Here is a 26,808-nt window from a genome sequence, read left to right as displayed (position 1 = left end):
TTGAGCCTCTTGAAAGGAGGCTTCCGAGCCTCTTGAAAGGAGGCTTGAGCCTCTTGAAGGAGGCTTCTGAGCCTCTTGAAAGGAGGCTTCCTGAGCCTCTTGAAAGGAGGCTTCCAGCCTCTTGAAAGGAGGCTTCCGAGCCTCTTGAAAGGAGGCTTGAGCCTCTTGAAAGGAGGCCTGAGCCTCTTGAAGGAGGCTTGAGCCTCTTGAAAGGAGGCTGGAGCCTCTTGAAAGGAGGCTTCCAGGCCTCTTGAAAGGAGGCTTCTGAGCCTCTTGAAGGAGGCTTCTGAGCCTCTTGAAAGGAGGCTTGAGCCTCTTGAAAGGAGGCTTCTGAGCCTCTTGAAAGGAGGCTTCCGAGCCTCTTGAAAGGAGGCTTCCAGGCCTCTTGAAAGGAGGCTTCTGAGCCTCTTGAAAGGAGGCTTCCTGAGCCTCTTGAAAGGAGGCTTCTGAGCCTCTTGAAGGAGGCTTCTGAGCTCTTGAAAGGAGGCTTCTGAGCCTCTTGAAAGGAGGCTTCTGAGCCTCTTGAAAGGAGGCTTCCTGAGCCTCTTGAAGGAGGCTTCTGAGCCTCTTGAAGGAGGCTTCTGAGCCTCTTGAAAGGAGGCTTCCAGCCTCTTGAAAGGAGGCTTGAGCCTCTTGAAAGGAGGCTTGAGCCTCTTGAAAGGAGGCTTCCAGGCCTCTTGAAAGGAGGCTTCCGAGCCTCTTGAAAGGAGGCTCTCGAGCCTCTTGAAAGGCTTCTGAGGCCTCTTGAAAGGAGGCTTCCAGGCCTCTTGAAAGGAGGCTTGAGCCTCTTGAAAGGAGGCTTCCAGGCCTCTTGAAAGGAGGCTTCCGAGCCTCTTGAAAGGAGGCTTCCAGGCCTCTTGAAAGGAGGCTTCTGAGCCTCTTGAAAGGAGGCTTCCAGGCCTCTTGAAAGGAGGCCTGAGCCTCTTGAAAGGAGGCTTCCGAGCCTCTTGAAGGAGGCTTCTGAGCCTCTTGAAAGGAGGCTTCCGAGCCTCTTGAAAGGAGGCTTCGAGCCTCTTGAAGGAGGCTTCCAGGCCTCTTGAAAGGAGGCTTCCTGAGCCTCTTGAAAGGAGGCTGAGCCTCTTGAAAGGAGGCTTGAGTCTTGAAAGGAGGCTTCCGAGCTCTTGAAAGGAGGCTTCTGAGCCTCTTGAAAGGAGGCTTCTGAGCTCTTGAAAGGAGGCTCTGAGCCTCTTGAAAGGAGGCTTCCTGAGCCTCTTGAAAGGAGGCTTCCTGAGCCTCTTGAAAGGAGGCTTCTGAGCCTCTTGAAAGGAGGCTTCCGAGCCTCTTGAAAGGAGGCTTCCTGAGCCTCTTGAAAGGAGGCTCTGAGCCTCTTGAAAGGAGGCTTCCGAGTCTCTTGAGAGGAGAGTTGGGAGCCTCTTGAAAGGAGGCTTCCGAGTCTCTTGAGAGGAGGCATCCGAGCCTCTTGAAAGGAGGCTTCCGAGCCTCTTGACAGAAGGCTTCCGAACCTCTTGAAAGGAGGCTTTCGAACCTCTTGAGACGAGGCTTCCGAGCCTCTTGAAAGGAGGTTTCCGAGCCTCTTGAAAGGAGGCTTCGAGCCTCTTGAAAGGAGGCTTGAGCCTCTTGAAAGGAGGCTTCTGAGCCTCTTGAAAGGAGGCTTGAGCTCTTGAGCCTCTTGAAAGGAGGCTTCTGAGCCTCTTGAAGGAGGCCTGAGCCTCTTGAAAGGAGGCTTCCTGAGCCTCTTGAAAGGAGGCTTCCTGAGCCTCTTGAAAGGAGGCCTGAGCCTCTTGAAAGGAGGCTTCTGAGCCTTTGAAAGGAGTCTGAGCCTCTTGAAAAAAGACTTCTGAGCCATTTGAAAAGAGGCTTCCCAGCCTCTTGAAAGCATGCTTCCGAGCCTCTTGAAAGGAGGCTTATGAGCCTCTTGAAAGGAGGCTTCTGAGCCTCTTGAAAGGAGGCTTCTGAGCCTCTTGAAAGGAGGCTTCTGAGCCTCTTGAAAGGAGGCTTCTGAGCCTCTTGAAAGGAGGCTTCTGAGCCTCTTGAAAGGAGGCTTCCAGCCTTTGAAAGGAGGCTTCCGAGCCTCTTGAAAGAAGCTTTCGAGCCTCTTGTAAGGAGGCTTACAAGCTGCTTGGAAGGAGGCTTCCAGGTTTGAAAGGAGGCTTCCGAGCCTTTTGAAAGGAGGCTTCTGCGTCTCTTGAAAGGAGGCTTCCGAGCCTCTTGAAAGGAGGCTTCTAAGCCACTTGAAAGGAGGCTTCCGAGCCTCTTGAAAGGAGGCTTCCGAGCCTCTTGAAAGGAGGCTTCCGAGCCTCTTGAAAGGAGGCTTCCGAGCCTCTTGAAAGGAGGCTTCCGAGCCTCTTGAAAGGAGGCTTCCGAGCCTCTTGAAAGGAGGCTTCCGAGCCTCTTGAAAGGAGGCTTCCGAGTCTCTTGAAAGAAGGTTTCCGAGCCTTTCTTCCGAGTTTCCGAGCCTCTTGAAAGGAGGCTTCCGAGCCTCTCTTCCAACACAGCCAAATTAACTCTCCGTAAAGAAAAAAAAATCATTGAATGCAATCAAACTTCTTAATTCAAAATTTGCAAAAACATAGAATAAAATAAGCATTAGGCGATTCGCACCAATTTCTTAGTCAAAATAAGCCCATATTATTGCATGGGAGTAGCATCACTTTCATCCGTTATTACAGACTTTGATTTGAGTCCAAATTTTAGATGAAAACAAGGCATTCTGCAACTGTCAAGATCTGCCCTGGCAAAATGCTTACAACTACTGAGAAAGAAGAAGGCAGTTGGATGCCAACTATTTTTTTATTGAAACTTAAGAAGAACGCATAGAACTTTATGGTCATGGGACGTATTGGTATTGATATAACAGTACGACTCGTTCTACAGAAACGTAAAAATGGAAGAAAAACAATTGAATTGAATTGAATTATCTTTATTTATGAGATTTTCGGCCCAAGGCCGGGGAGAAAAACAAATATTGAGTCGAGATACAACGACCCTAGGATTGATCTTCCTGCTTATAAGACAGACCTCCTGCATCCTTCACAATTGCTTATAATAGAGAAGCGGTAGCTATCGAACTATTCTTCATAAATAAATTGATAACTTTAAATGTTTAAATTGCAATCAAAATTTAAAAAAAATAGATTTTACCACAAAATAAATACATGTTTCAAATACTATTCGTAGTTCATTGACAATAAAGCAAATAGTAAATATAAATTGACAATACAATAAATAGTAAATATAATATAGTAAATATAAAGACAATACAATAAATAGTAAATATAAAGATAGTGCGGTCAGTAATAAAGTTAATCAGTGCGCGTTTTTCATGTTTCGAACAGCAGAACGATCGCGCGCGTTCGGAATAAATAAATCGTTCGGAATAAATAAATAAATAGGCGACTTCCTATAGATTACCTTATCATCTAACCAAATATCCCTTTCCCGTGGCACTCACGGAGATGCAGAGGATTCCTCGGTCTCTTGTAGCTTTTGGCAATGACAGATTCCAGTAAACATTTTTTATAAAAAAAGATATGCCATTTGCGTTGTCGTTTTGCATTTTGATCAAAAATCCTTTTCAATGTTTCTTCCATTCCCCGATCTTGAGCTACAATATCATGATATTTAGAATCGACTGTCTTGTATTTAATTTTGTTTTCGATAATGGTAGAAATAACTGAACGAGATTGAGAATATTGTTTTTTAAAACATTCATAGACGTCCAAACTACATTTGAGTTCAGAGCTTGCGAAAGTCAGTAAAGCTTGACTTCCACCACTAGGTTCGCTAGTGTTTCAAAATCATGGAAGGACTACGTTCCATGGCAAAGATGCATATATGTTTGTTGGTAGGTCACATTGGTGATTGCCACGTCAGAATGAAAATCAATGTAGGAAAGAGGGAAGCAAATGATGATGCAATCACTCACTCACTGCAAGCCAAATTACCTCAGCACTTGCCATGAATCCTTGCGGAATTTTATTGGAATAATGGTTCTATGGCAGAGGCTCGTCTAGATTAATTTCTAAGTGCTAAGGATAACGAGCTTTCGTTCATTTTTCACTCTAGCAGATGGAAAACGATGTGGGAATGTCTATTTTCTTTTCTAGCGATTGCCAGAACATGAAAAATGTATGAAAAAAGTAGGACAATAAAACATGCCTGCGGTTCAACCGCACGACCTTCTACGTATGAGGTAAAACCGGTAGCCATTAGACAGCCTATAATAATTATAACAAAATGAAAAAAAAACATTACCAGATTTTTGGAATCATTTTGCAACTTTATTCGCCATAGACCGTTTCTCATTTTTTTAAATGTTAACGTTTAAATTTATTTACGATGGTCTTTACAGTATATAAAAAAATATATACTATATAAAAAAATCAAAAATTTAAATGGTATGCTACAATCATCTTGACAAAAAAATAATTAATGCGCTGTTCGGATTCGGATCCGTTCACGGTGGTTTCGATTCAAGAGAAGTCGATCTTTTATCTATTGTTTCAACAATATTGTCATTAGGATCAGTTTGAAGAAGTGTTACATTTTCGCGCTTAGTATCGTAAGGATACTTCATTGCACGATTTCACTTTCCGTTAGTAACTAACTGGATCAAAATTTATAACCGTGACAGTTACTTCTGGTACAAGATGCAATCATCCTTTATCACACAAAACCATTAAATATTTGGCAAACTACAGTGATTCACTGCATTGATAAAAAGAAAGCATTGAAATTCGAAAACTATTAAACACAGTCATTGTGGAATATATTCACTTGCTGAAAGACAAATATGGTCCCCTCCATTTCTGTAAAATGTAAATGTAAATAATTTTAAATTTCAGTTTAATGAAATTTAAAATTGAATTACAAAATTCAATTGAAAACGAAGCTGATAATAAAAAAAAATGGAATGCGTTTTTAAATGTGACAGTAAAATACAAAAAAAAAGTGAAGTGATATAAAGGCCAACATTTCCAACACTCACCTGGACCGGGCAACAGCAGGATGGTCAGGATCAGCGCCAGCAACGCCTGGACACATCCCCAGGATGTATCGCTATTCCAGAGATGCTTGTTCATGGCAGAGCTACACGAGTCGCGGCTGCCTCAGCCGGTCGGGCTCCTTACGATAGAAATCCTTCACGTAGAGCACCATCACAGTTCAACCGCGCCAGGGCAGGGCAGTGGATGTCCTCTCGCTGACCCGCCGACACTTTTTTTTTCGGTCGAACGCGTGGTCCAACTCAGAAAAAAACGAATTCGTCGATTGTCTATTTATTATTAACGGGGATTATGATTGGGTTTTTCACGGCACACGAAACACGGCTAAATATATACTGCTTTACAGCGTGTAAAAGCTTCAACCACGTTAAGCACAATTATTTGTTCGTTTCGTTGTTAAAACTTCAGAGAAGACTAAAATTGTGTCTTCCAGTTTGTAGTATCTTCTCTACCACTAGCACTATTTTTCGCGAATCGCAAATCGGATATATCCACAAACAACAATGAATTTCATCAAATATTAGCTACCTAAGCACTGGTTAAACACTCGCAGTTTCAGAAGCGTTACTGTTTGGGCTTGAACTGTCATTCACCGGCAACGAAAGCATCTATTCGACAATTACTGTACACTGACAAACTCGTTCTAATTAAACAAACCGAAAAACACACAAAAATCAAGTTTATTCTTATGTAATTAACGTCCCACTGCGGTACTGAAACAGATTCTTCGTACTGTTTTTTACACGCTCCTTTTGCTTTTTTATGTACACACGGCAACTACAGAACACGGGGTCGACCAAAAGAAATAACAAGAGTGTATATATGTGGATGTAGAAAATTTGTACACAACTACACAAGTAAATTGATTTTCCTTTTCCTTTTCTTTTGATCGGTTTTTCCGTCTCCAAAAAAACTTGCCTTCTTCGGCAAAAAGCTAGTCGATTACCTAATTGTTTAACACCAAACCCGAAGGTATAATTCCAAACGATTTCCCGAAATGCTCAACTTGCTTCCTAAAAGCTATCAGGGAAGTGTTCACACGCGGCTCAGCAGCAATCAACTACTAAATGATGTTGGCCAACAGCACAGACCAATGACGGGTGCAACCGGCGAAAAGCGATCCTTCCTTCCTGGTGGTTCCGTTCGGTGTGAGTGATTCCTCTCGTGGGGCCACTGGGTTTTCCTCTCTCTTCTAGTGGGCCAAGGAAAATCCTCGTTAGTTCGTACTCCGGTCGTTTTTCCGCGAGTGGATATAGAAGACTCTCGCACTCTCGCCGTAGTCGTAGACTACTCAGGAGGCTCACTGCTGCGATAGTTTTTTTTTAGTATAGTAGGCCTGTGCGCTCTTCCTCTAGAGTTTCCTTCGATGCGGTTCGTGGACACTGCTGTTCAACACACCGCCTGCTACCACCGTGTCGTTGTGACTGCTATGTTCTTGTGATTATGCTGCTTCTATTTCTTCCCAACGCTTTAGGAAAAAAACGAGGAAAATTCTGCACACACTCTCTGCTCGGCTTAGCACTCTCTGGTACTATCGTTCACGGCGAGGATTGAATTTTCACTTTCCTCACGTCGCATTTACACTGTACTGTCTTGTGTCTAGATTTTAATTGAATTAAGCCTTTCGTCGTTTGTACTGCTGTTGTAGAACAAACGCCTCTGGCCAGGTTCTCTCACATACGTTGACTATGTAGACTAACGACGGCGGCCTAGGTCAATCCATTTAACCCATTTTCCACCGCAGAGTAGCACTCTCTCACTGACAACATCGATATCCGACTGCTTGGAACACTGCTGCCGTTCACTGCAAAGGTATTTTCTAGGACGTTGACGTTATCGGCATGGATCCGTGGCGACAGCACTGGGCACCACTCTATGGCAACGCATCCGAATAACACGAATCCTCGTTTTCACTCTGCAGTGCGTGAATCCTCTTTTGGGACAGTTTTCCCAACCTGATTCCCTCGGGTGCGAGGTGCCTCTCAGCTGTATATGCACTAATAAAAAAAAACTCCCAACCAGAGAGCTGGGCCGATTGCGAAGAGAAAAATCAATTAAATCAGATGTCGCAATTTCCCATACGCAAAACTCGGTCGTGTGACTTTCCTGGAGGCACGTCCCGTGTCCAACCAATACCACATTGCTTCTGCTTCTACTGATGCTTTACATAATCCTTGCCCTATACAGGACATATTTTCACATCGAAAAAATCCTTGTCGATTTTTCTTCCGTTCAACCAAACACTTCCAAATGAAAAATCCTTCCGCAATTATAAACACCTATCCAACTAAGCATCACACAAAACGTGTTCTAATCACACCGCTTCCTACACGCTCCCTTGCACAGAGCGCTGCATATCCCCTATCAATTATCCTTTCAGCATACTTTCCGCAAAAGTCTTCCGTATTGCAAAACTGACACTCGAACTCTCCCCAATACTGCAGCCGCGTCTCTGTCTACTCTATTGAAGAAAATCCTGATGTTTCAGCAAAAACACACAACAATTCACATCCACAAGAAACTCGGAATAGCTCCCGGAGAATACCCGTTTGAACTTGACGAGTTTAGCTTTGCGACTGACGGTAAAATTCGATATCGAACCGAGAAGAAACCCCCTCGCGTGTGCTCGGTCAGACTCTCTACTGCTGTCGCTGCTGCTGCTAACCGACAACATGTTCTCAACGACCGACGACCACGGTCCGTCCTATACTCCAAAAGTCTACACACACCGCGAAACCATCAGACCACCCCAAGCTGGCACGGATCCATCCTCCTCGAGCACTCGTCCGTCGATATACGGCACAGACAGATATAGCGGAAAAGGAGACGATTAGGAGCAATATGTTGCGAGCGCGCGGCATCCAACGCAACGGCTAGCAATGCGAAGAGAGCGATGAAAACGGAGGAAATTGCCGTCATCGCGCTTCCCCTGTGCGAGAGAGAGATTGTACCGCGTGGTGTCCGCCGTTAATGTTGCATCATGATGCCGCTGAGGAAAGAGAGCCAGCCTGATAATGGGCAAGGAGGCCGCGCGCACGAATATGCTTGCTTGCGGGCTATGCTGCAGACGACGGCAGGCTTTGCCGGTCGGTCGCGGCCGGTGGGAGAAAGTAGGATATGCATTGCAAGCAGCGATGATGCGACATGTTGAACGTTCGAGATTGCGTTGCATTGAGCATTCTGCGACAGCTTAAACTTGTATGCAAGCCGGTGCGAGACCAAATTTTGATTTGAATCGTGCATATATTTATTATAATAATCGAACTACTAATTCGAGAGTATAAAATTCAACTAACATAAAGCATTATTTACTATCTACTATCTACTCGACAACTATCTTGTATTGGCAACTATCTAGTATTGGCACCTACTTTACGTTTACATGAGAGTCATATCTTTTATTAGGCGATTCACATGAATTCGTATGGTACATACTTAGAATATTGTTTGATAGTTTGGCATCACTTCTTTCCGCTACCACAATTAATTATTTGGGACTAATCTCTACTTTTCGGATGTAAGCAAGTCGTCCTTCAAAAGTCCAGATCTGTCATTCCTACGTCCTTGCTAATTGTGAGAAAGGGAAAGGTAGGTTAGTAAGACACCTACATATCTCAAACTTATTATTATAAGGGCGCAACTTTATTGACCGATTTCTCTTCGTCGGTGATTCATTGATAAGAATGTGGTGGACTCGACCATCGGTCTACCACTACTGCAACCAACACTTCGCGAAACAGAGCTTTTTTTTTAATAACCCGCCACTATCCCCCACACCAAAGAGCTCACCAGGAGCTCCCTGGTAATGGACGCAACTATCTCAGCTTATTCTGTGCAGCAAAAAAATAACAAATTTATATTTATAAGCTGAGATCAAATAATTATTTATAGCAAGTATGTATACTAATAGGCGAATCTATGTAATGTCCCAGTGGAATGAAGTTCCGTTTAAGGGACACATTGATTGATATAGCCAAAAGATAAAATAATGAAATAAAGAAATATATTTTTAAACAAATAATAATAAACTAATAATTTTCATGGGTATTAATAACAAACAAAAGTATTTAATGAATTATTAAATTACTGTAAACAAAAAAACAAAAAAAGATTATCATGTTTCTGGTAGCCGATGTGAAAAAAAATAAATTAACCAAGAATGTCGTGTAGATTTGATTTCATGAGTTGTTTGACCTGAGATTTAAAATTTTCACGATTGTTGATTTGCTTCAACTGCTCTGGTAAATTGTTGAACAGCTTAGGACCAATAACTGAAATTCTCCTTTGACCAAGTGTTGTGGCTGCTCTACTTAATTGAAGGTTATAAGGACGTCTTGTACTGTAGCTGTGAGTAACTGGTGGCATATCAATGGTATGGTGGAAACGCGAGTTGTGCAACGTGTCATGTACAAAAACGATCGTTTGCAATTTGCAAATACTGCGAATAGGAAGTATATTATGTAATGTATCAGAATAAAGCAGCAAAGTGGGGAAAATGAAAGGTTTATTAAATATAGTTTTCAAACACCTGTTTTGTAGAGTTTGGAGCTTTTTAAGCGATGATTTGGATGCATGACCCCAAGTTAGAATTACGTAGCTAATGATGGAGTGAATATGAGCAAAATAGAACCTTGAAGGAATATCACGTGAGACGAAATAACTAAGCCTACGTAGTATTCCGCAGAGAGATGAAACTTTTTTTTCAACATATTTTATGTGATCATTCCAACATAATGTGGAATCAAGAATTAAACCTGAATACTTGAATGTTTTTACTTTTTCTATGCAACAAGAGTTGAACGAAACTTGGTTGTGTAGGTCTACCTTTTTACGAAAAGAGTGAAAAATCATGAATTTTGTTTTGGATATGTTTAACGATAGAAGGTTTGATTCGAAATATTTAGATAAAATGGTCAAGTCATCCGACATGTCATTTACTATTGTATTTGCAACATGGTTTGGGTAGAATAAAGCAGTATCGTCAGCAAAGAGACGCGGAAATCCTTTCAGTTTAAGCCTGCTTATGTCGTTCACATATAAGAGGAATAGAAGAGGGCCTATATTGCTATCTTGCGGTACACCAACTTTGACGGGTTTAAGGGAACTTTGTGAATCCTCAATAGATACAAACTATAGTCTATCTTCTAAATAACTTTTTATAACTCGATTTGCAACGCCTCGAATACCATATTTATCCAATTTCCTGAGTAATATTGTATGGTTTAGTGTATCAAACGCCTTACGAAGGTCCAGGAATAGTGCGCCAACTAATTGTTTACAATCAATTCCTTTTATAATATCATCGAGTAATTCAGAGATTGCCGTGGCTGTACTGCTGCCTTGCCGAAACCCGCATGGGTAATTATATAACATGCTAGTTTGATTCAAAAACGGGAAAATGCGGTTCAAAAGTAATTTTTCTAATATCTTATTGAATATGGAAAGCGTGGAAATGGGACGATAGTTGTTAACATTAAATCTATCTCCTTCTTTAAATATAGGTACAACTCTAGCAATTTTTAAACATGATGGATATGTTCCAGATTCCAAGATTTTGTTGAACGAGTCGGCTAAAATTCTAGAAAATTGTTTTGAATTGTTTTTAATAACATCAACAGTAATTCCATCGGGACCCGGACTTTCATTTCGTTCTAGACTGTTTATTAACAATGTAACTTCGTTTGTTGAAGCTGGGCTTAGTAAAATTGAGCTAGATACGTGTTGTAGGTTTGTTAACGGATTCATAGCAGGATCGACATTAATGCTATCAGCAAGTTGTTGTCCTATGTTCGAAAAATAATTGTTGAATATTTCACAGGTTTGTTGATTATTGTCAACTTTAACACCATTTTCGACCAGTGTTATTGTATTATGTTTAGTGGATTTACCAAAAATGTTGTTTATATGTTTCCACAGCTTCTCGTACAAAAAGACGCCGCGAGTGATTCGAAAAATGGCAGGCGATGAGGATGTTAAGCCTAGCACAAACCAACAAGTGATTGCTAAAATCGACTATTCGCCATTCGACGCTGAGGACATCGAAACGTGGTTTCTTTGTGTCGAAGCTGCATTCACAGTGAATCAAGTGAGGCACGATAGAACAAAGTACAATGCCGTCATCGTTGCACTCGGTTCGCGCGCGAAATTTTTCCACTCCACTGTAATTAAGTGCAACGAATCCACCGAGAATGACCGTTACGAAAAGCTCAAAGCAGCCGTGCTAGAATATTTCCAGCCGTCGGAAATGCAACGCCTAACCAGCTTGTTATCCGGCATGGTACTTGGCGATCAGAAACCCAGTTTGCTTCTTAGTGATATGCGTCGTTTGGGGGGTCAAGGCTGTACCGACAGTGTCCTTTCGAATTTGTGGCTTCGTGCTCTACCGAATACAGTGCGTTCGATAATTGCCGCCATGCCAAAGGCAAGTCTCGATGAACAAGCTACAGTTGCTGACAAAATAATGGAAGCCCCGTGCAGCGAAGTGTCCGTAGTGAAGTGTCCTGAACCGCCGGCCACGCCCACTCTCGAACAAAGAATCGACGCTCTAACCCGTCGTCTGGATGAAGCGTTGGCGGGAAATTTTAGAAGTCGTGATTCTAAACGAAATCGTTCGCGCAATCGTCCTTTTCATTCACGACAAAGAACGCCATCGCAATCGAGAGCTAACAATTGGTGGATATGTTGGTTCCACTACCGACATGGCATTAGAGCTCAAAAGTGTGAGAAGCAAAGCAAAAAAGTGACAATGAATACTTTCCAAGCATTTTTTTCGACGGAAAACTACCCGTGTACTTCCGTCCACGGAACAATTAGCTAAGTGTTCTCCCATCATCGTGCCATCGCCAAACCCAACATCCAGTGTTAGTGTGTATCAGTCTTCGAAAATTCAACGAACTCACGTCCGCGATGAGAAAACCTCCAAGCAGTTCCTGATAGACACCGGCGCTGACATTTCAGTGTTACCTCCCTCGCCCCGAGAATAGCTCCAGCACACCAGCGCAAATCAACTGTTTGCCGCCAACGGTAGTCCAATCAAAACCTACGGTACGAAGCGTTTAACAATTGATATTGGCCTCCGCCGATCATTCGTTTGGGTGTTCACAATCGCCGAAGTAAAATCTCCGATAATCGGTGCCGACTTTCTTAAGCATTACGATTTACTTGTGGACCTTCGACGGAACGAACTCATCGACAACACCACACGCTTGGAAGTCAACAATGTCAACGCTGCAACCGAGCCCCTAATTTCAACGTACGACGTGAACATGCCTTTCGCCGACCTGATGAAAGAGTTCAACGATATCACCGTGTTCAACATGAACCATCTGCCAAGCCAAACTAAAACAGTGCATTAAATTATAACCACTGGACCCCCAGTATTCTGCAAGCCTCGTCGGCTTCCGATCGACAAGCTCAACGAAGCAAAAGCCGAGTTCAGATTCCTCGTAGATCTGCCAGCCCTCGAAAAGCTGTTGGGCAAGTCTGCTTCATATGGTGCGAAAAGCAAACGGCAATTGGAGACCGTGCGGCGACTATCGCAATTTGAATGCTATTACCGTCCCCGATCGCTACCCGGTCCCACACATACAAGATTTTTCTAATATCTTGCATGGCAAACACATTTTTTCGTGTATAGACCTTCAGCATGCGTACCACCAAATCCCCGTCGCACCAGAAGATATTCCCAAAACTGCGATAACCACACCATTCGGCCTGTTCGAATTCAAATACATGACATTCGGACTTCGTAACGCCGGTCAGACCATCTACACTAGATTCTCGGTGATTTGGATTTCGTCTTCCCCTACGTAGACGATCTTTGCATCGCTTCGGAAACCATGGCTGAGCACGAACAACACTTGAGAATCGTGTTCGAGCGACTACGCAAAAATGGTCTCATTATCAATCCAGGAAAATGTCAAATCGGGCTTCCCGAAGTCGATTTTCTGGGACATCAGGTCACCGCCGATGGAATTAAACCAAAACCAGCAAAAGTGGCAGCAATCATGGAATTTCCAAAGCCCACTACTGCACGACAGCTGAAAAGGTTTCTGGGTGCAATCAATTTTTATCGTCGCTTCATACCTCGTGCCGCCGAAGTTCAACAAATACTGCAAGCGATGATAACTGGCAACGGAAAGAATGATAAAACTCCACTCTTGTGGAATACTATTACAACAAACGCGTTCGTGAAGTGTAAAAAACATCTCTCCGATGCCGCACTACTCGCTCACCCGTCGGTGGTTGCCTCGCTCGCTCTTGAAGTCAATGCCTCCGGTACTGCTATAGGCGCCCTTCTACATCAAATCAACGAAACTGGCCGCCAACCACTCGGATTTTTTTTCCGAAAGCTCAACGGCAGTCTTCTCAAGGCAAGCACATATGATCGCGAACTATATGGTATGTATGCAGCAGTCAAACACTTTCGAGATGTATTGGATGCCCGAGTCTTCTGTATATATACGGACCATAAGCCCCTCGTCTCTGCGTTTCTTCAACGACCCGAGAAAGCAAGCCCAACACAACTGCGAAGACTAGCCATCAGATGGGAACGCATATTGTCTCACTATGATAGATAAGTTCAGCCGGTGGCCCGAAGTGATCCCGATCTCCAATATTACAGCCGCCACAGTCGCCAAAGCATATCTCGATTCGGCGTACCCGAGAAAGTCACCACCGATTTGAGCAGACAATTCGAGTCGGATCTGTTTCGCACACTTGCGAAAACATTCGACATCAAACATCTACGAACGATGCCCTATCACCCACAGGCCAACGGGCAGATAGAGCGTACTCATCGTCAGCTCAAAGCGGCAATCAAATGTTATGACACCATAAAGTGGACGGAAACTATTCCTCTCGTCCTGCTTGGTATGCGTACGGCAGTTAAAGAAGACCTCCAATCGTCTGTAGCTGAATTTGTTTACGGAGCAACTCTCCGTCTGCCGGGAGAATTCTTCGTCAAGTCCAAAAGTTCGAAACCATCACACGAATTCATCAGTGATCTGCGGAAAGTAATGGCTCAAATTCGTCCCACACCAACAAGCAACCACGCTAGGCCTTCTACATTCGTGCAAAAAGACCTAGCTACGTGTACCCACGTCTTCGTGTAAATCGACGCAGTTAAACCACCACTTTCACACCCGTTCGATGGACCATACCGTGTATTGCGCCGTCGAAAAAAGGTTTTTGTAGTGGACATCAACGGCAAGCCATCACCTATATCCATCGATCGTCTCAAAGCCGCATTCGTACACTGCAACGAAGATGATAACACCACACAATCAACCGATATCAGCAGAACTACTCCGACTGTTCCCGATTCCCCAGTGTATGCAACTAGATCGGGCCGTCGTGTTCATATTCTCCGCCAATATTGGAAGGTCTAAGGGGGAAATACTGTGGTGGACTCGACCATCGGTCTACCACTACTGCAACCAACACTTCGTGTACTCACACTTTATAATGAACAGCATTACACTATACCTATCCACATTATCACAGCACCTATGCACACCCGAAATATTGTAAATATATTTAGTAATTAACTGACCATCAACCAGAGCGTATCTCTACCGTGTCCGAAAGTTACGAGTTGAGCGATTCCAAGCAACAGCATCAAAATTTAAGAAAATTTTTAATTCATGATTTTCTATTGAGTTGAAACTTTGCACAGTTTTTCAATTTCATCTAAATCGTCATTTTTCGATATCAAATCTTCATATTGAGTCACGACTAACTTTTCAAAAGGGTGTATGTGAAAATGGTTCAAAAATATTTAAAAAGCTGCACAGCAAAAACGGAATGTTCGATTGTTATGATTTTTTCAGCGAAGTTAGACGACAAAATGGTGATTCTGAAGAAAAGGTGCACAGTAAAAAAAAAAAGGGTTTTGCCTTTAAAAATAGCAGTGTAGTCACAAAAACTCAAATATCTCAAAACCCTATCTTTTTTCGAACGTAATTTTTTTAGGGAAAACGGTCCATTATATTAGCTATCTACCATAAAAATTTGGTGATGGTAAACTAATAAACAAAAAAGTTATGACATTTCAAACATTTCACAATTTTCACATATAGTAAACAAAAAAAAATTTCCGTGTATTTTTTTTTTCAAGAATCGCAGTTTGATGCTGATTTTTATTGTTAAGGGCCTTGCGTGAGTTAAACAAGTTGTTTGTATGATATTCCATATTTATGTATTCATCGATATTATGTATATTATATGTATAAATATTATATGTATAAATAAATAAAAATGAATTAATATTATCCTAAGTATTAAATTAAATGTGGCAGTTACACAATGTTGTTATAGACACTCTAAGAGTTTTGGGTTTGAATTTTGGTATGGGTTATGATATCATGAAAACAGTTTATTAATACTTATTTTTTATTTATTTTTATTCAAATTTTTTAAAATATCGAACACTTTTGAATTATTATCAGCACAGTTTGAGTATAGTTTTGCTTTAATTTTATTTTCCGACAATGGAATGAAACAGTGAAATTTTTGGGTTCCTTGGATCGTTTTCGCGTTATTAAATTGCTCGCTGAGCTCTGAAGCCTTTATTTCGTACTCTTCAGTAGTAGTAAAACAAAATGATAATTTGGTTAAATCTTTTTCTTTTCTACGATTTGCCCAGTCAAAAAGTTCTTTCGCAGTTTTAATTGGATGCTCACGTTCTTTGGCTAAACTTGCTCTTGTGGCCATGCGCTTTATTGTTCCTCCAATAGCATCACAAGGACCTTTGCCATGTGATGTAGCAACAAATGTTATTCTGCTTCCATTCCGTACATTGATTTAAATTGACATAGGCTTGAAAAATTCTTACGATTTTTGTACTGCGACGCTGCTCCATCAGACATGAAATATATCTTTTTGACTTCTTTATGCTTATCAACGCGTAAAAAGTTAATCATTTTTTCAATGAACAAGTTTACGGATACTGAATCGTGTCTTAAATCTTCGGAAATTATAATAAAACTTAAGTGTTCAATTTGCGTACTTCCATTAAAATAAATAACGAATGGATGAATTGTAGCTTGTTGTACGTTCCAGTGATGGGACTGCAATACAAAGCTGTAATTTTCAGAAAAATCACAAATGACTAAAAATTCACCATTTTGTAATGTATTTTTCGTATTTTTTAAAAAGCTGGATTGTTCTGTTTTAATGAAATCGTGAGGGATTAAACTTTCTAATTTCAAGCAAAAATATGACACAAACTCATCTACAGGTTTTACAATAGTTTCTATGTCACACCTATCCGTGGTCACCCATTGCTCAAATGATAACTGATCAATATATTTTTCTTCAAACTCAGCGAATAAAGTATTTTCCAATGATGAAGAATCTGGACAATCCGAACAAGATCGTAGATAGCAATTTGATGTTGTATTTTCACACAAAAGACTACCAGTTAACATTTCAATATCCTTTGTTAAATTTATTCTTTTCAAACTATGTAAAATAAGATTAATATTCTCATGGGTTGTGCACACACACATTATGTGTTCCTGAATTGGAAAGAAGCTTACATTGCCTTGGCCGAAGGCTTGCAAATGAGGAAAAACCTATTTTAATATTATCGTGAATATCCTTGAAGCGTGTGTACGCTTCTTTCAAAGTCGTCATCATTAATCGTTTTTGGATTGCTTGACGCTTTCCATCTTTTTTTACTGATACATAATCTTTTTGACCAGGCATAGCTCGACTTACTTCATCATCTTCAAAATATTGAACTACTATTTCTTTTGTCTCATCTGTTAATGCAGTACTAGACCTAGTATTTTTGGTTGAAAGACAGTTATTCTTCAATTGTTTTGCCTCTTTTACTGTATTTCTATTGGTTTTGAACTCATCAATGGCATCCTGAATAGACCACGAACTTGGCAGCATCGACAAAATCAATAATTTTTCTTTTCTTGTCGTGGCTGCATTCGAGAACCTTTCCTTCATATTTATAATTACCTCATCGTAGTCTGTATTTTCCACATCATCAGGTCCTAATTTGAAGAGGTTTCTTCGTACAGCTTCGTTTATTTCACGGTATTTTTTCTCCGGGTAATAAACGTAGTCCATCTTACTCCATTTAATCGGAGTCACTTTTATCCCAGCTATGCCCTCGTTAAAGCGTTCGATGTTGACCTTTTGGATACACTCACCTTCCGATTGATTTGTTGAAACAGATTTCGCTGATGGTACGGTGGCAAGGCTCTCAGCACTTAATACTTCTGGTAATTCCTCAGTTGTTGTCGATACATCTGGCAATTCCTCAGTTGCTGTCGTTTTCAAACTTCCTGCGCTCTGCTCAACCGATGATATACAGATTGCTCTTTTGTCAACGTTTAGACGGCAGGACGTGCAAATGCGTAAATTTGTATTCAATGTGGACATTGGAGCATAACCAGTCGCTTTCAGTTTATCTATGGTGCTTTCGGTGAGATTTCGTAACTCTTTTGAACACTTTTTTCCATCAAACGGCCTACAACAGTTGAGAAAGCGGCTACTCATGTTGTTCGTAATATTTCAATAAACAAAATCACTTTTAAGTTTTTACTGACTAGTTTGGTGTCATTTGTTTGACTGAAGAAAAAATTACTATAAGATCTTTAACAACCTTAGTAGTAGTAATTTTTTGCTTTTTCGTGAGCATTGTCATGGTATGTACCTATCATGCATTTGTTGTTGTTGAAGATACCGTTTCCTCCCGATCATAAAGTCTATTCTCTAAGAGGTATATTTTTGCAGGTAAACTATAGACGTACACGTGTATATAAATCTTTGATTTTGCAGCTTTTGTCTTAAAAATAACATTTCTGATATGTTTCTATCAACGTTATTATCAACAGGTTTCAACACTATTAAAAGAATTTTTCGCCAGTCACGTGCAATGAAAATTATGACACTATCAATACTTTTGATCACAACACTGGATCGTGTCTAAGTTTCTTATAGATGCTATGAATAATTAAATCAAAATATCATGAAAACAACTTGTTTAAATCACGTCCCTTAACAATAAAATCTGCATCAAACTGCAATTCTCGAAATAACTTACACAGAAAAAAATTTTTTTTTACTAAATTTGAAAATTGTGAAATGTTTGAAATGTCATAACTTTTTTGTTTATTAGTTTACCATCACCAAATTTTTATGGTAGATAGCTAATATAATGGACCGTTTTCCCTAAAAAATTACGTTCGAAAAAAGATAGGGTTTTGAGATATTTGAGTTTTTGTGACAAAAATGATATTTTTAAAGGCAAAAAATTTTTTTTACTGTGCACATTTTCTTAAGAATCACCATTTAGTTGTCTAACTTTGCTGAAAAAATCATAACAATCGAACATTCCGTTTTTGCTGTGCAGCTTTTTAAATATTTTTGAACCATTTTCAAATACACCCTTTTGAAAAGTTAGTCGTGACTCAATATGAAGATTTGATATCGAAAAATGACGATTTAGATGAAATTGAAAAACTGTGCAGAGTTTCAAATATTTTCGAAATGGTCGCTCAGGATCGACTGACATGCCCCCGTGGAATGCCTCAGTTATTTTCCTTTGGGTTGGAAATTGATATCTCCTCCCAAAAGAACAATAATGATGTGAATTGCAGCAGTTAACCGTAGATTATATGGTTCAGCATGATAAAGGATGGTTGCCTCTTGCACCAGAAGCAACAATCACGATTGTAACTTTTTATTCAGTAGAGTAATTAGCGAAAGAATAAATCGATCTTTTTCTATATAAATGAAAATCAATGTTTATTTGTTTGTATATAAATATGATCCAGCATATCTTTTAAACTCATTGACCTGTTTCGACCAAATTTGGAACACACATCCTTCATTCTAAGAAAGGGGTGATCTTTAAACAGGGGGCGAGTGTTGGGGAAGGGGTCATTTATGAAAAACGATCAATTCAGAAAAATATTTAAAGCTCTTTTAGTGGAATGTATTCAACCGTCTAAGACGAGTTAAGCACTCTCCATTTAATTCCACCAATTATTTTCGATATCTTTCGACCACACAGTTGTGGTCGAAATACGTATCTGCAAAGATATCGAAAATAATTGGTGGAATTAAATGGAGAGTGCTTAACTCGTCTTAGACGATTGATCAATTCAGTTTAACTTCTGAACCTCTTGATGAATTTCCACCAATATCTATAGCAGACGATTATAGAAGGGGTGAGACCGTCATTGGGAAAAAGGGGAGGTGTCTGAGTGGTGTTGATTGCGAAGTTTTTGCATAAGTATGTTGGGGTCTAATAAATCACTGCTTTGGACTTGGACTAATGGAACCAGCTGTTCTCAATTATTTTTTCCGTCACAAGACAGTCCACTCCCACCAGATGAACTTTGCTAAAGACATAATTTTTACAAATTTCAAATTTGTGCGATAGTAATATTTACAGTGTAGAAAATTTCATACATCGAATATCCTGAGATAGTCTTAAATAATGATTTCACATCTACCACCAACTAGCGTCCAAGTTAAAAACTAATCACTAATCAAGCCTCATATCAAAGCACACGCCTTTCTGCATAACCTAAAATGGGTAGGACTTTCAGATAAAAGCAAAATAAGCATAAAAATCACTGTTTTTGTACCCTTTTTCCAGAAAACCCCTCCCCGCGAAGTACCCGCCCACCTATGATCAATCTTAGGTAACTTCCCCACAGATTATTAAATTATCTTTCGAAACTACCCAAAAAACCCTAAATTGGTAAAATCATATTGACCCCATAGCACAGACAAAAGGTTAAGAATCTGCATAAATTTCCTGTTGGAGTGCTTATAAATCGAACACACAAATACCTAAAGAGCATCGCCGAGTCCAATAGAATGGGAAAAAAAGGAAAATCAAAAAAATGGATTGGGATTCTAGCATAAATGAATACTGGAAAAACATCTGGACAAGCTCAATTGATGACGGAGTTATTAAAGTACGCTGCTGAGTCATAGTAATAATCCAATTGCAAAAACTAATGGTCACTGCCTGGTCCACGAACGAGCATTCCAAGGAATGGAAACAGAATCTACTAGGGGTAAAGTGCCGGAAGCCATGCACGATAACTCAGTATCGCCGGATTAGTTTATCCAGTACCGGAAACAAAATATACGCCATGTGGGTTCTGGAAAAGCTTCAAGAATTTGTGGGAAACATAGGATGTCATGCGAGAAAGATCAACCACGGATCACCTGTTCGTGGTGCAACGATTTTTTCAAGAAAAGTGGAATGAAGGCACGCCGATAGGTGTGATGTCAGTAGACGTGGAAAAAGCTTTTGATCGCATTAATCTTACAAGTTTGTCGACAGTACTCAAAGGTATAACGATACACAGACTGAACCGTACACAGTATGACCGATACACAAATGTTATCATATTTTATTTTAGCAAAAGGGGTTCCGAATTGCATAATCAATCGTGTTGCGTCCTGCTTACGAGAAAATGTACATCAAGTGTAATGGGAAGGCAAAACATCTCACCCCACAAAAAGGACAATAGGTATAAAGCAGGGATGCCCCTTAAGCCCTTTATTTTCAACATTATGATGGAAGATATCGAATGTTGAAAAAGAACTTAAAATGTTTCAAATGAATAGAAAACTTACAATAACATTGCCCATTATTATGTTGTACGCCAATGATATTATTATAGTTGTTGAAAGTATTGAGGACCGGAAAAAAATCTTGCCAGGTAACCGCCTGGTATTTTATTGGCCATGTTGCCATCAACTGAGAATCCCCTTTCTTGTTCAACTGAAGTCGGACGAATGGTTCCAAGAGCGTCGAAAATCAGTGTGAGATACTTGCCCTTAACTGCCGTAATCTGCGAAAGTGACGTACATTCATGTTTTTCATTTTTCTGTTACTGTACTACTCGTTAACACTATTTTTGGAAAATGGCGTATACGTCACTTTTTCAGATTACGGCAGTTAATTCCTCCAGCATCATAGCAATAGAGGGCCCTCCTTAGCCTATCGCCGCGGTAAGATACGTGGCTATAAAGCAAGACCATGCTGAGGGTGGCCGGGTTCAATTCCCGGTGCCGGTTAAGGCAATTTTCGGTTTGGAAACTGTCTTGACTTCCCTGGGCATAAAAGTATCATCGTGATAGCCTCATGATATACGAATGCAAAAATGGTAACTTGGCTTAGACATCTAGCGGTTAATAACTGAGGAAGTGCTGAATGAACACTAAACAGCGGGGCGGCAATGTCCCAGGATGTCTGTTGAGCAGATTCCCCCTCCATTGCTTAGGAAGAAAAAAAAACATACACACACTCGCAAGTTCCAATCTCACGCTTCCACGGGCCTTCCGATGACGATCGACCGCCAGCTAAGGGTTTTGTACTTAGCTGGTAGTGCAGCCTGGGCCCTGTTGTCCTTCTGACATCAGCTAGAGTGAGGGGGTGCGACCAACGGGATCATCGTCCCTAACCCCTAATCCCAAGGCGTTAAGAGATCCGTGCCGAAAAGATACATGGCCAGGGGGGTGAAATAATGAGCTAGGCCTTTAACGGAGTCTGTGGGGTACCTGGGCACCCTCCACAGTAATTGTCCCTTACCGCGTCATGCTGGGCTCTGGCGTAGTGGACCTCTTTTCCCGAGCAACTTGTGGGACCAAAATGGAAAACCAAACCGTCTAAGACGAATTAAGTACTGTCCATTTAATTCCACCAGTTAATTGTCGTTATCTTTGCAGATACGTATTTCGACCACACAGTTGTGGTCGAAATACGTATCTGCAAAGATAACGACAATTAACTGGTGGAATTAAATGGACAGTACTTAATTCGTCTTAGACGGTTTAATACATTCCACTAAACGAGCTTAATATATTTTTCTGAAAATTGGAAAACCAAGTCAATTCTTCAATTAGTGGTAGTAGTGTAGGCGACAACCCCTTCGCAAGAGGTGGGTTGTTCAGGTCTCCGCCTAGGAGGTCAGAGGCAATAGTCGGCAGCTCGGTGCGCAGCGCCGCGTGGGTCACTTAACCTTCTCCCCGGCTACGCCGGTAGAGGTTATGAACGACCCATGGCTTGTGGGGACGATGAACCGCAAACGCGATGGGCTTTCGGCCTTCGAGGTGGCAATGGAACAGCTGGACGCCATCATCGATTTTGCGTCATCAAAGCATAATATCAGTAAGGACCTTAAGAGAAGCTTGCTGAAACTTCGAAAGTCGATGTTGGACGCCAAGCTGGAGAGGGCGGTCGGGACGGCCAAGTGCAAACCCGTGAAATCCTAGGAGTCGACGTCTACCCAGACTGAGGCCCAAGGATTCACGGACTCGGGCAAGGTCGAATCGACCGAGGGCGTGCCAGCGAAAACGGTGGTGCCAAAGTCTACCCAGACTGAGGCTCTGGTATTTGCGGGCACGTCGGGGGTGACTGCTCCAATGGAGCAGATACAAAACGAGGTAGACAGTCTCCAGGGGATGAGCTCCCTGGGGGCCGCTCCAAAACTCGGAGAATTACTACCGCGAACAAAGGTAGTGGGGCTGGGAAGCTGAACCCTGGCCAGGTACCTCCAAAACCGGGGGAGGAAGGACCTGGAAAGGTGGTCCGTCCACCCAGGAAAGACGATAATAAGGGATTATGGCAGGCTGAGAGCTCTCAGCCGCAACAGATCAGGGAAATAGAGGGGGATGACGCCTCCCGAACCATGGTCAAGAACAAGAGGGAACCGAAGACGTCAAGGGCCAAAAAGAATTCCCAGGCGAATGAGGGTAGCAAGAAGTCTAACCGAGCAGCATAAGTTAGACAAATATGGTTGTAGCAACTTGATTGTGACTAAATCTGGTCGCATATGAGTTGCAGTAACCTATGTGGAACATGTGTGCTGCAAGGGTAGGGTAGGCGCCAATCACTCCAGGGGCGATGCCCTAGTCATCAAGACGGACGAGGCTAAGTACTCGGACGTCTTGAAGGCGATGAGGAGTGACGTCAAGCTCGGTGAACTTGGCGCCGACGTACGTCGAATAAGACGTACCCGGATGGGCAAGATAATCCTCGATCTGAAGCGGGGCGTCTCGCAAAAGGGTGCCGCCTACAAGAAGTTGGCGGAGGAAGTCCTAGACGGTCAAGGTGAAGGCGCTCACGACGTAGGTGAATCTAAGGGTTAAAGACCTGAGCCGACCTGCGACCCGAGTATCCGGTGTGCGCAGGTTTAGAGGAAACAGTGGAACACGTGTTGTTCGTGTGCCCACGTTTTCGCGCAATGCGTAACCACATGCTTGCCACATGTGGTCTGGACACTACTCCGGACAACCCAGTTTGGAGGATGGGTAAAGATGAAGTTGGCTGGAACGCCGTTTTATCGGCTATCGCCCAAATCGTCCCGGAGCTACACAGAAGGTGGCGCGTGGACTCAAGGATGGCTAGTTCAGGCGCAAATAAGAGATGGTCCAAGGGTTCGGAGTCGGCTTCATGGGTCATACCGGTGGTCATGCCCTGTGGTCGAACTCGATCCTTTTATCGAACAAGTGGCCGTGCGAAGAACAACATGATATCGTCGCTTTCGCGGCGTCGGTCAACCGGGCGGGTTCCGAGCCCGAGGACAAAAAGGGGTCCTCGTCAAGGCTGGGGCAGGCGTAGGCACCGCGTCGGCAAGTCCCTCTGTGTGTTGGCGAATAAGCCCTATCGCAGGTGCACGCGGCATCATCATTCTTGATACCAGTCGTGCAGAGGGAAGCAGGCGCGAAGTCGACCCATCCCACCTTCCGAGGACATAGGGTGTGGTAAGACCACCTGGAAAGCCGGCAATGCGCTGGCACGATACCATGGTGTTCTTCTAAAAAGCGAGTCAAGATGTTCGGTACTGCAAGGACACGCAGCTAACCTCGAGGGTACGTTGTGCACTGGCCCCCTTTGAAGCACTACTTTCTAGTTGTACCGAAGGGACTATGGGCTTGGCGGCAATGGAAACGGTTTAGCGTTTAGAAAAAATATATTAGGCTCTTTTAGTGGAATGTATTCAACCGTCTAAGACGAATTAAGTACTCTCCATTTTATTCCACCAATTATTTTCGATATCTTTGCAGATACGTATTTCGACCACAACTGTGTGGTCGTCTTCAGTGTCTCGTACTTGACTCGACTTGAAGAGAACAATCGCAACTTTCACTATTTATACTACGCAAGGTGCCTAATCTAATCTTATTTGCCTACTTTATTCACCTATACAGGTAATTACTTTATTGCTTGGGTAGAAACTTGAAGAGCCAAGAGCTGCCGTTTTCCTGATCCTTATTCAACAGCGCTGTTTGTACCTGTCGGTAGATTTCCAGTGAAGTGTGACGATCCATACAAAATTTTCAGAAGCTTCATACAAAAAGTGTGACATAGGGGGGAGGGGGGGTTGAAAAAACCCAATTTTTGCGTTACGTAATTAATGGATCTTCCCATACTTCATTTCCCTTATCTTGAGAATGCATCCGAAAGCTCATTATATCTATTATTTTCGAAGCATGCCATAATTGCATCAAAATGATTGTTACCTGAAATCAATCCTCCAATTATTGTTATTCGTGTTCCTATAGTTGCGAATCCCATAGGTTTTATTTTTATTTCTATCGTGTTATGACAGGTCAACTAATTGACCGGTGATGTGGGTTACCGTGTTTAATTTTTTAATTCCCCGCAATCCGTACTATCGCAACTATAAGAACACCCACGACCAAGATGAATACACAGCTAGGTGTTTTAACCTGCCAAATTTATGGACAAGAACAAGGCGGGGTGCAAAACATAAACAAACCGGCTGGCTCTCCCATACTAAAATCCAAGATGGCTGAATCGTGAATTTGGCAGATTGGAACACCTAGTGGTGTATTCATCTTGCCCACGACTATCGGAACTTTTAATAATTTAATAATGTTTAATAATTTTTAATAATTATGACAAGAAAAAAACACTCACTATGAGAATTTTCAATCAATTTCAAAAGAATAAACATCAAATCTGTATTAGTCCCCCAATGGCTGGAACTACCACGCGGATCAAGCGCCACGTCGGGAACCAGTTTCGATAACGTGTGAAGCTGCCCGGTAACAGTCAATGGGAACTAGGTGACGTTATGTTGAATGCTGATTCGCTGGTTGGCTCCCAGACGGTATAATTTGCCGTTTGTTGTAGACTTTCATGAATAAACAAAATCTAATTTACGAATCGACGTTGAAATGATCCCACCAACCGGTGATGATGCTCAAAGGTTCGTTCGATGAAATATTCTTATCATTTGTCTGAGATTTCGCATATGTCTGCTGGAAAATGTGGGCAATTTTGAAGAGAATGATGAAATTGTATATGTAATAAAAAAAATATTAAAATGAAAAAAATAAGAAAAAAAACTTGGATTTGTTTAAGAATGTTTTGAAAATCTTCGAATCTCTTTTCGAAAATTTGATTATTTTTTAGAAATAAGATCCGAGGGGGAGACATATTTTTTATAATGTTTTATATTTCTAACCTACAACAGAAATCGACGAACATAGTTCTAAGCTTTACAATGCACCCGCATATTTCACATATTTCATCATTATACCGCAACACATAAACCTAATTCAGTACCGAATTCTGGCGAATAAACCACACAATACATGCGATAATTCACAAATGCCACAAATACTCAGGTTGCCGACAATTTACTCTGAATTAAAGGCTACCCCTTTCGAATGTAACGATGCGAATGATTCGAAATAGACGACTATCAAAATAGATGTGTCTAGCACATGTAAACTCCCTATGTTTTGTCAATTTTTAAATCCAATGCTTTTTGCCACGACAGGTGACAAATGTTTACGATGAAAAGCCCCGTTCCGTCGCATCGATTGAGACGCGATAAAACCTGCATAAAATGTAGCATGCTGGAAAGCAACGGCCGACAAAGCGTGCATTCATTTAGAGGAGCGCTACAGCGAACGGCGACGACGACGACGGTGAGTTGCTTTTTTTGGGACTCCGTTCTGTTTATCTTTCCCTGAATTACATCTAGATACTGGATCACGATGTCAGCACTTCGACACATCAGGGAGTTTCTGTTTTGATCTCTCCCAGCAAGCCGCATGTGTGCAGCCTGTGCTGGGACTGTTCACCATTGCAAATATTTGCTCTATAAATTGGTGTTGTGTTGCTCTTTTCTACTTTTATATTTCGTAAAGAACGAAAGCGTAAAATTTAGGGTCCTTCACCTAACGTCCATGAATCCGTGATATACGATTTTTGTATTAAACATAGGTTTACAATTACATACCAATAACACAGAATAAAGTTATTATATCGCTTAACCACTGAAAGCATGGTAACCCAACTCATGTCCGTTGTGCTCTCGAGATTACCTTGAATCTAATTTTGCCTCAATTAGTTATGAGACACGAGACACTTCAGCTCCTAAGAGCAACAGACATCGTATCGGATCGAAGCCCGTAGTGGCTTCAGGCGCTACCATTACAATCAATAATCAATTACCACGCTTTATCAGATTGTTTCGCTCGTTTTTGTACACCACAAGCCTCAGTCTGGATAGGATCGAGTGACAACACAACATTGCCTGGCTGACCAACTGCCTCCCCGCGCCTCTAGCGCACTCGGCAGGTATGACAAACGAGGAGTTCCTTACACCTTCACGGTCAATTATGTATGCAAATTAATGAGCATAATTAATATACAAGTACAGGCCTGTTGCAGCTTTTAGCGAGTGGCAGAGTTTCGATTGCAAATGTGGATATCTACTTTTACACGTTTGAAAACATCCAGCGCGCTACGGGGGGATTGTTTTCAGATCGCAGATTGTGACTATAGAGTTGTTGACAAGATGTGCTGTGCATAAGT

General features: G+C 41.8%; 1 protein-coding gene across 4 annotated transcripts in view; it reads right to left on the bottom strand.

Moving 5' to 3' along the window:
• LOC134226306 (protein kinase C-binding protein NELL2-like) overlaps nt 1-7,576 on the bottom strand; it is a 383,009-nt gene extending 375,433 nt beyond the window's left edge. For 3 of the 4 annotated variants that reach the window (XM_062706997.1, XM_062706999.1, XM_062707000.1), the window contains exon 1: nt 4,949-7,575. In XM_062706997.1, the coding sequence (XP_062562981.1) occupies nt 4,949-5,042 (94 nt within the window). In that variant the 5' untranslated portion in view covers nt 5,043-7,575. Of the gene's footprint in view, nt 1-4,948 lie in introns of all 4 variants that reach the window. The other variant, XM_062706998.1, reaches the window with a different exon arrangement.
• Between the last annotated feature and the right edge of the window lie 19,232 nt (nt 7,577-26,808).

The sequence above is a fragment of the Armigeres subalbatus genome, chromosome 3, assembly GCF_024139115.2.
Source record: "Armigeres subalbatus isolate Guangzhou_Male chromosome 3, GZ_Asu_2, whole genome shotgun sequence".
In the NCBI taxonomy this organism is placed as follows: domain Eukaryota; kingdom Metazoa; phylum Arthropoda; class Insecta; order Diptera; family Culicidae; genus Armigeres; species Armigeres subalbatus.
The sequence above is the reverse complement of the archived record's forward strand: the minus strand, read 5'-3'. Positions and strand labels throughout refer to the sequence as shown.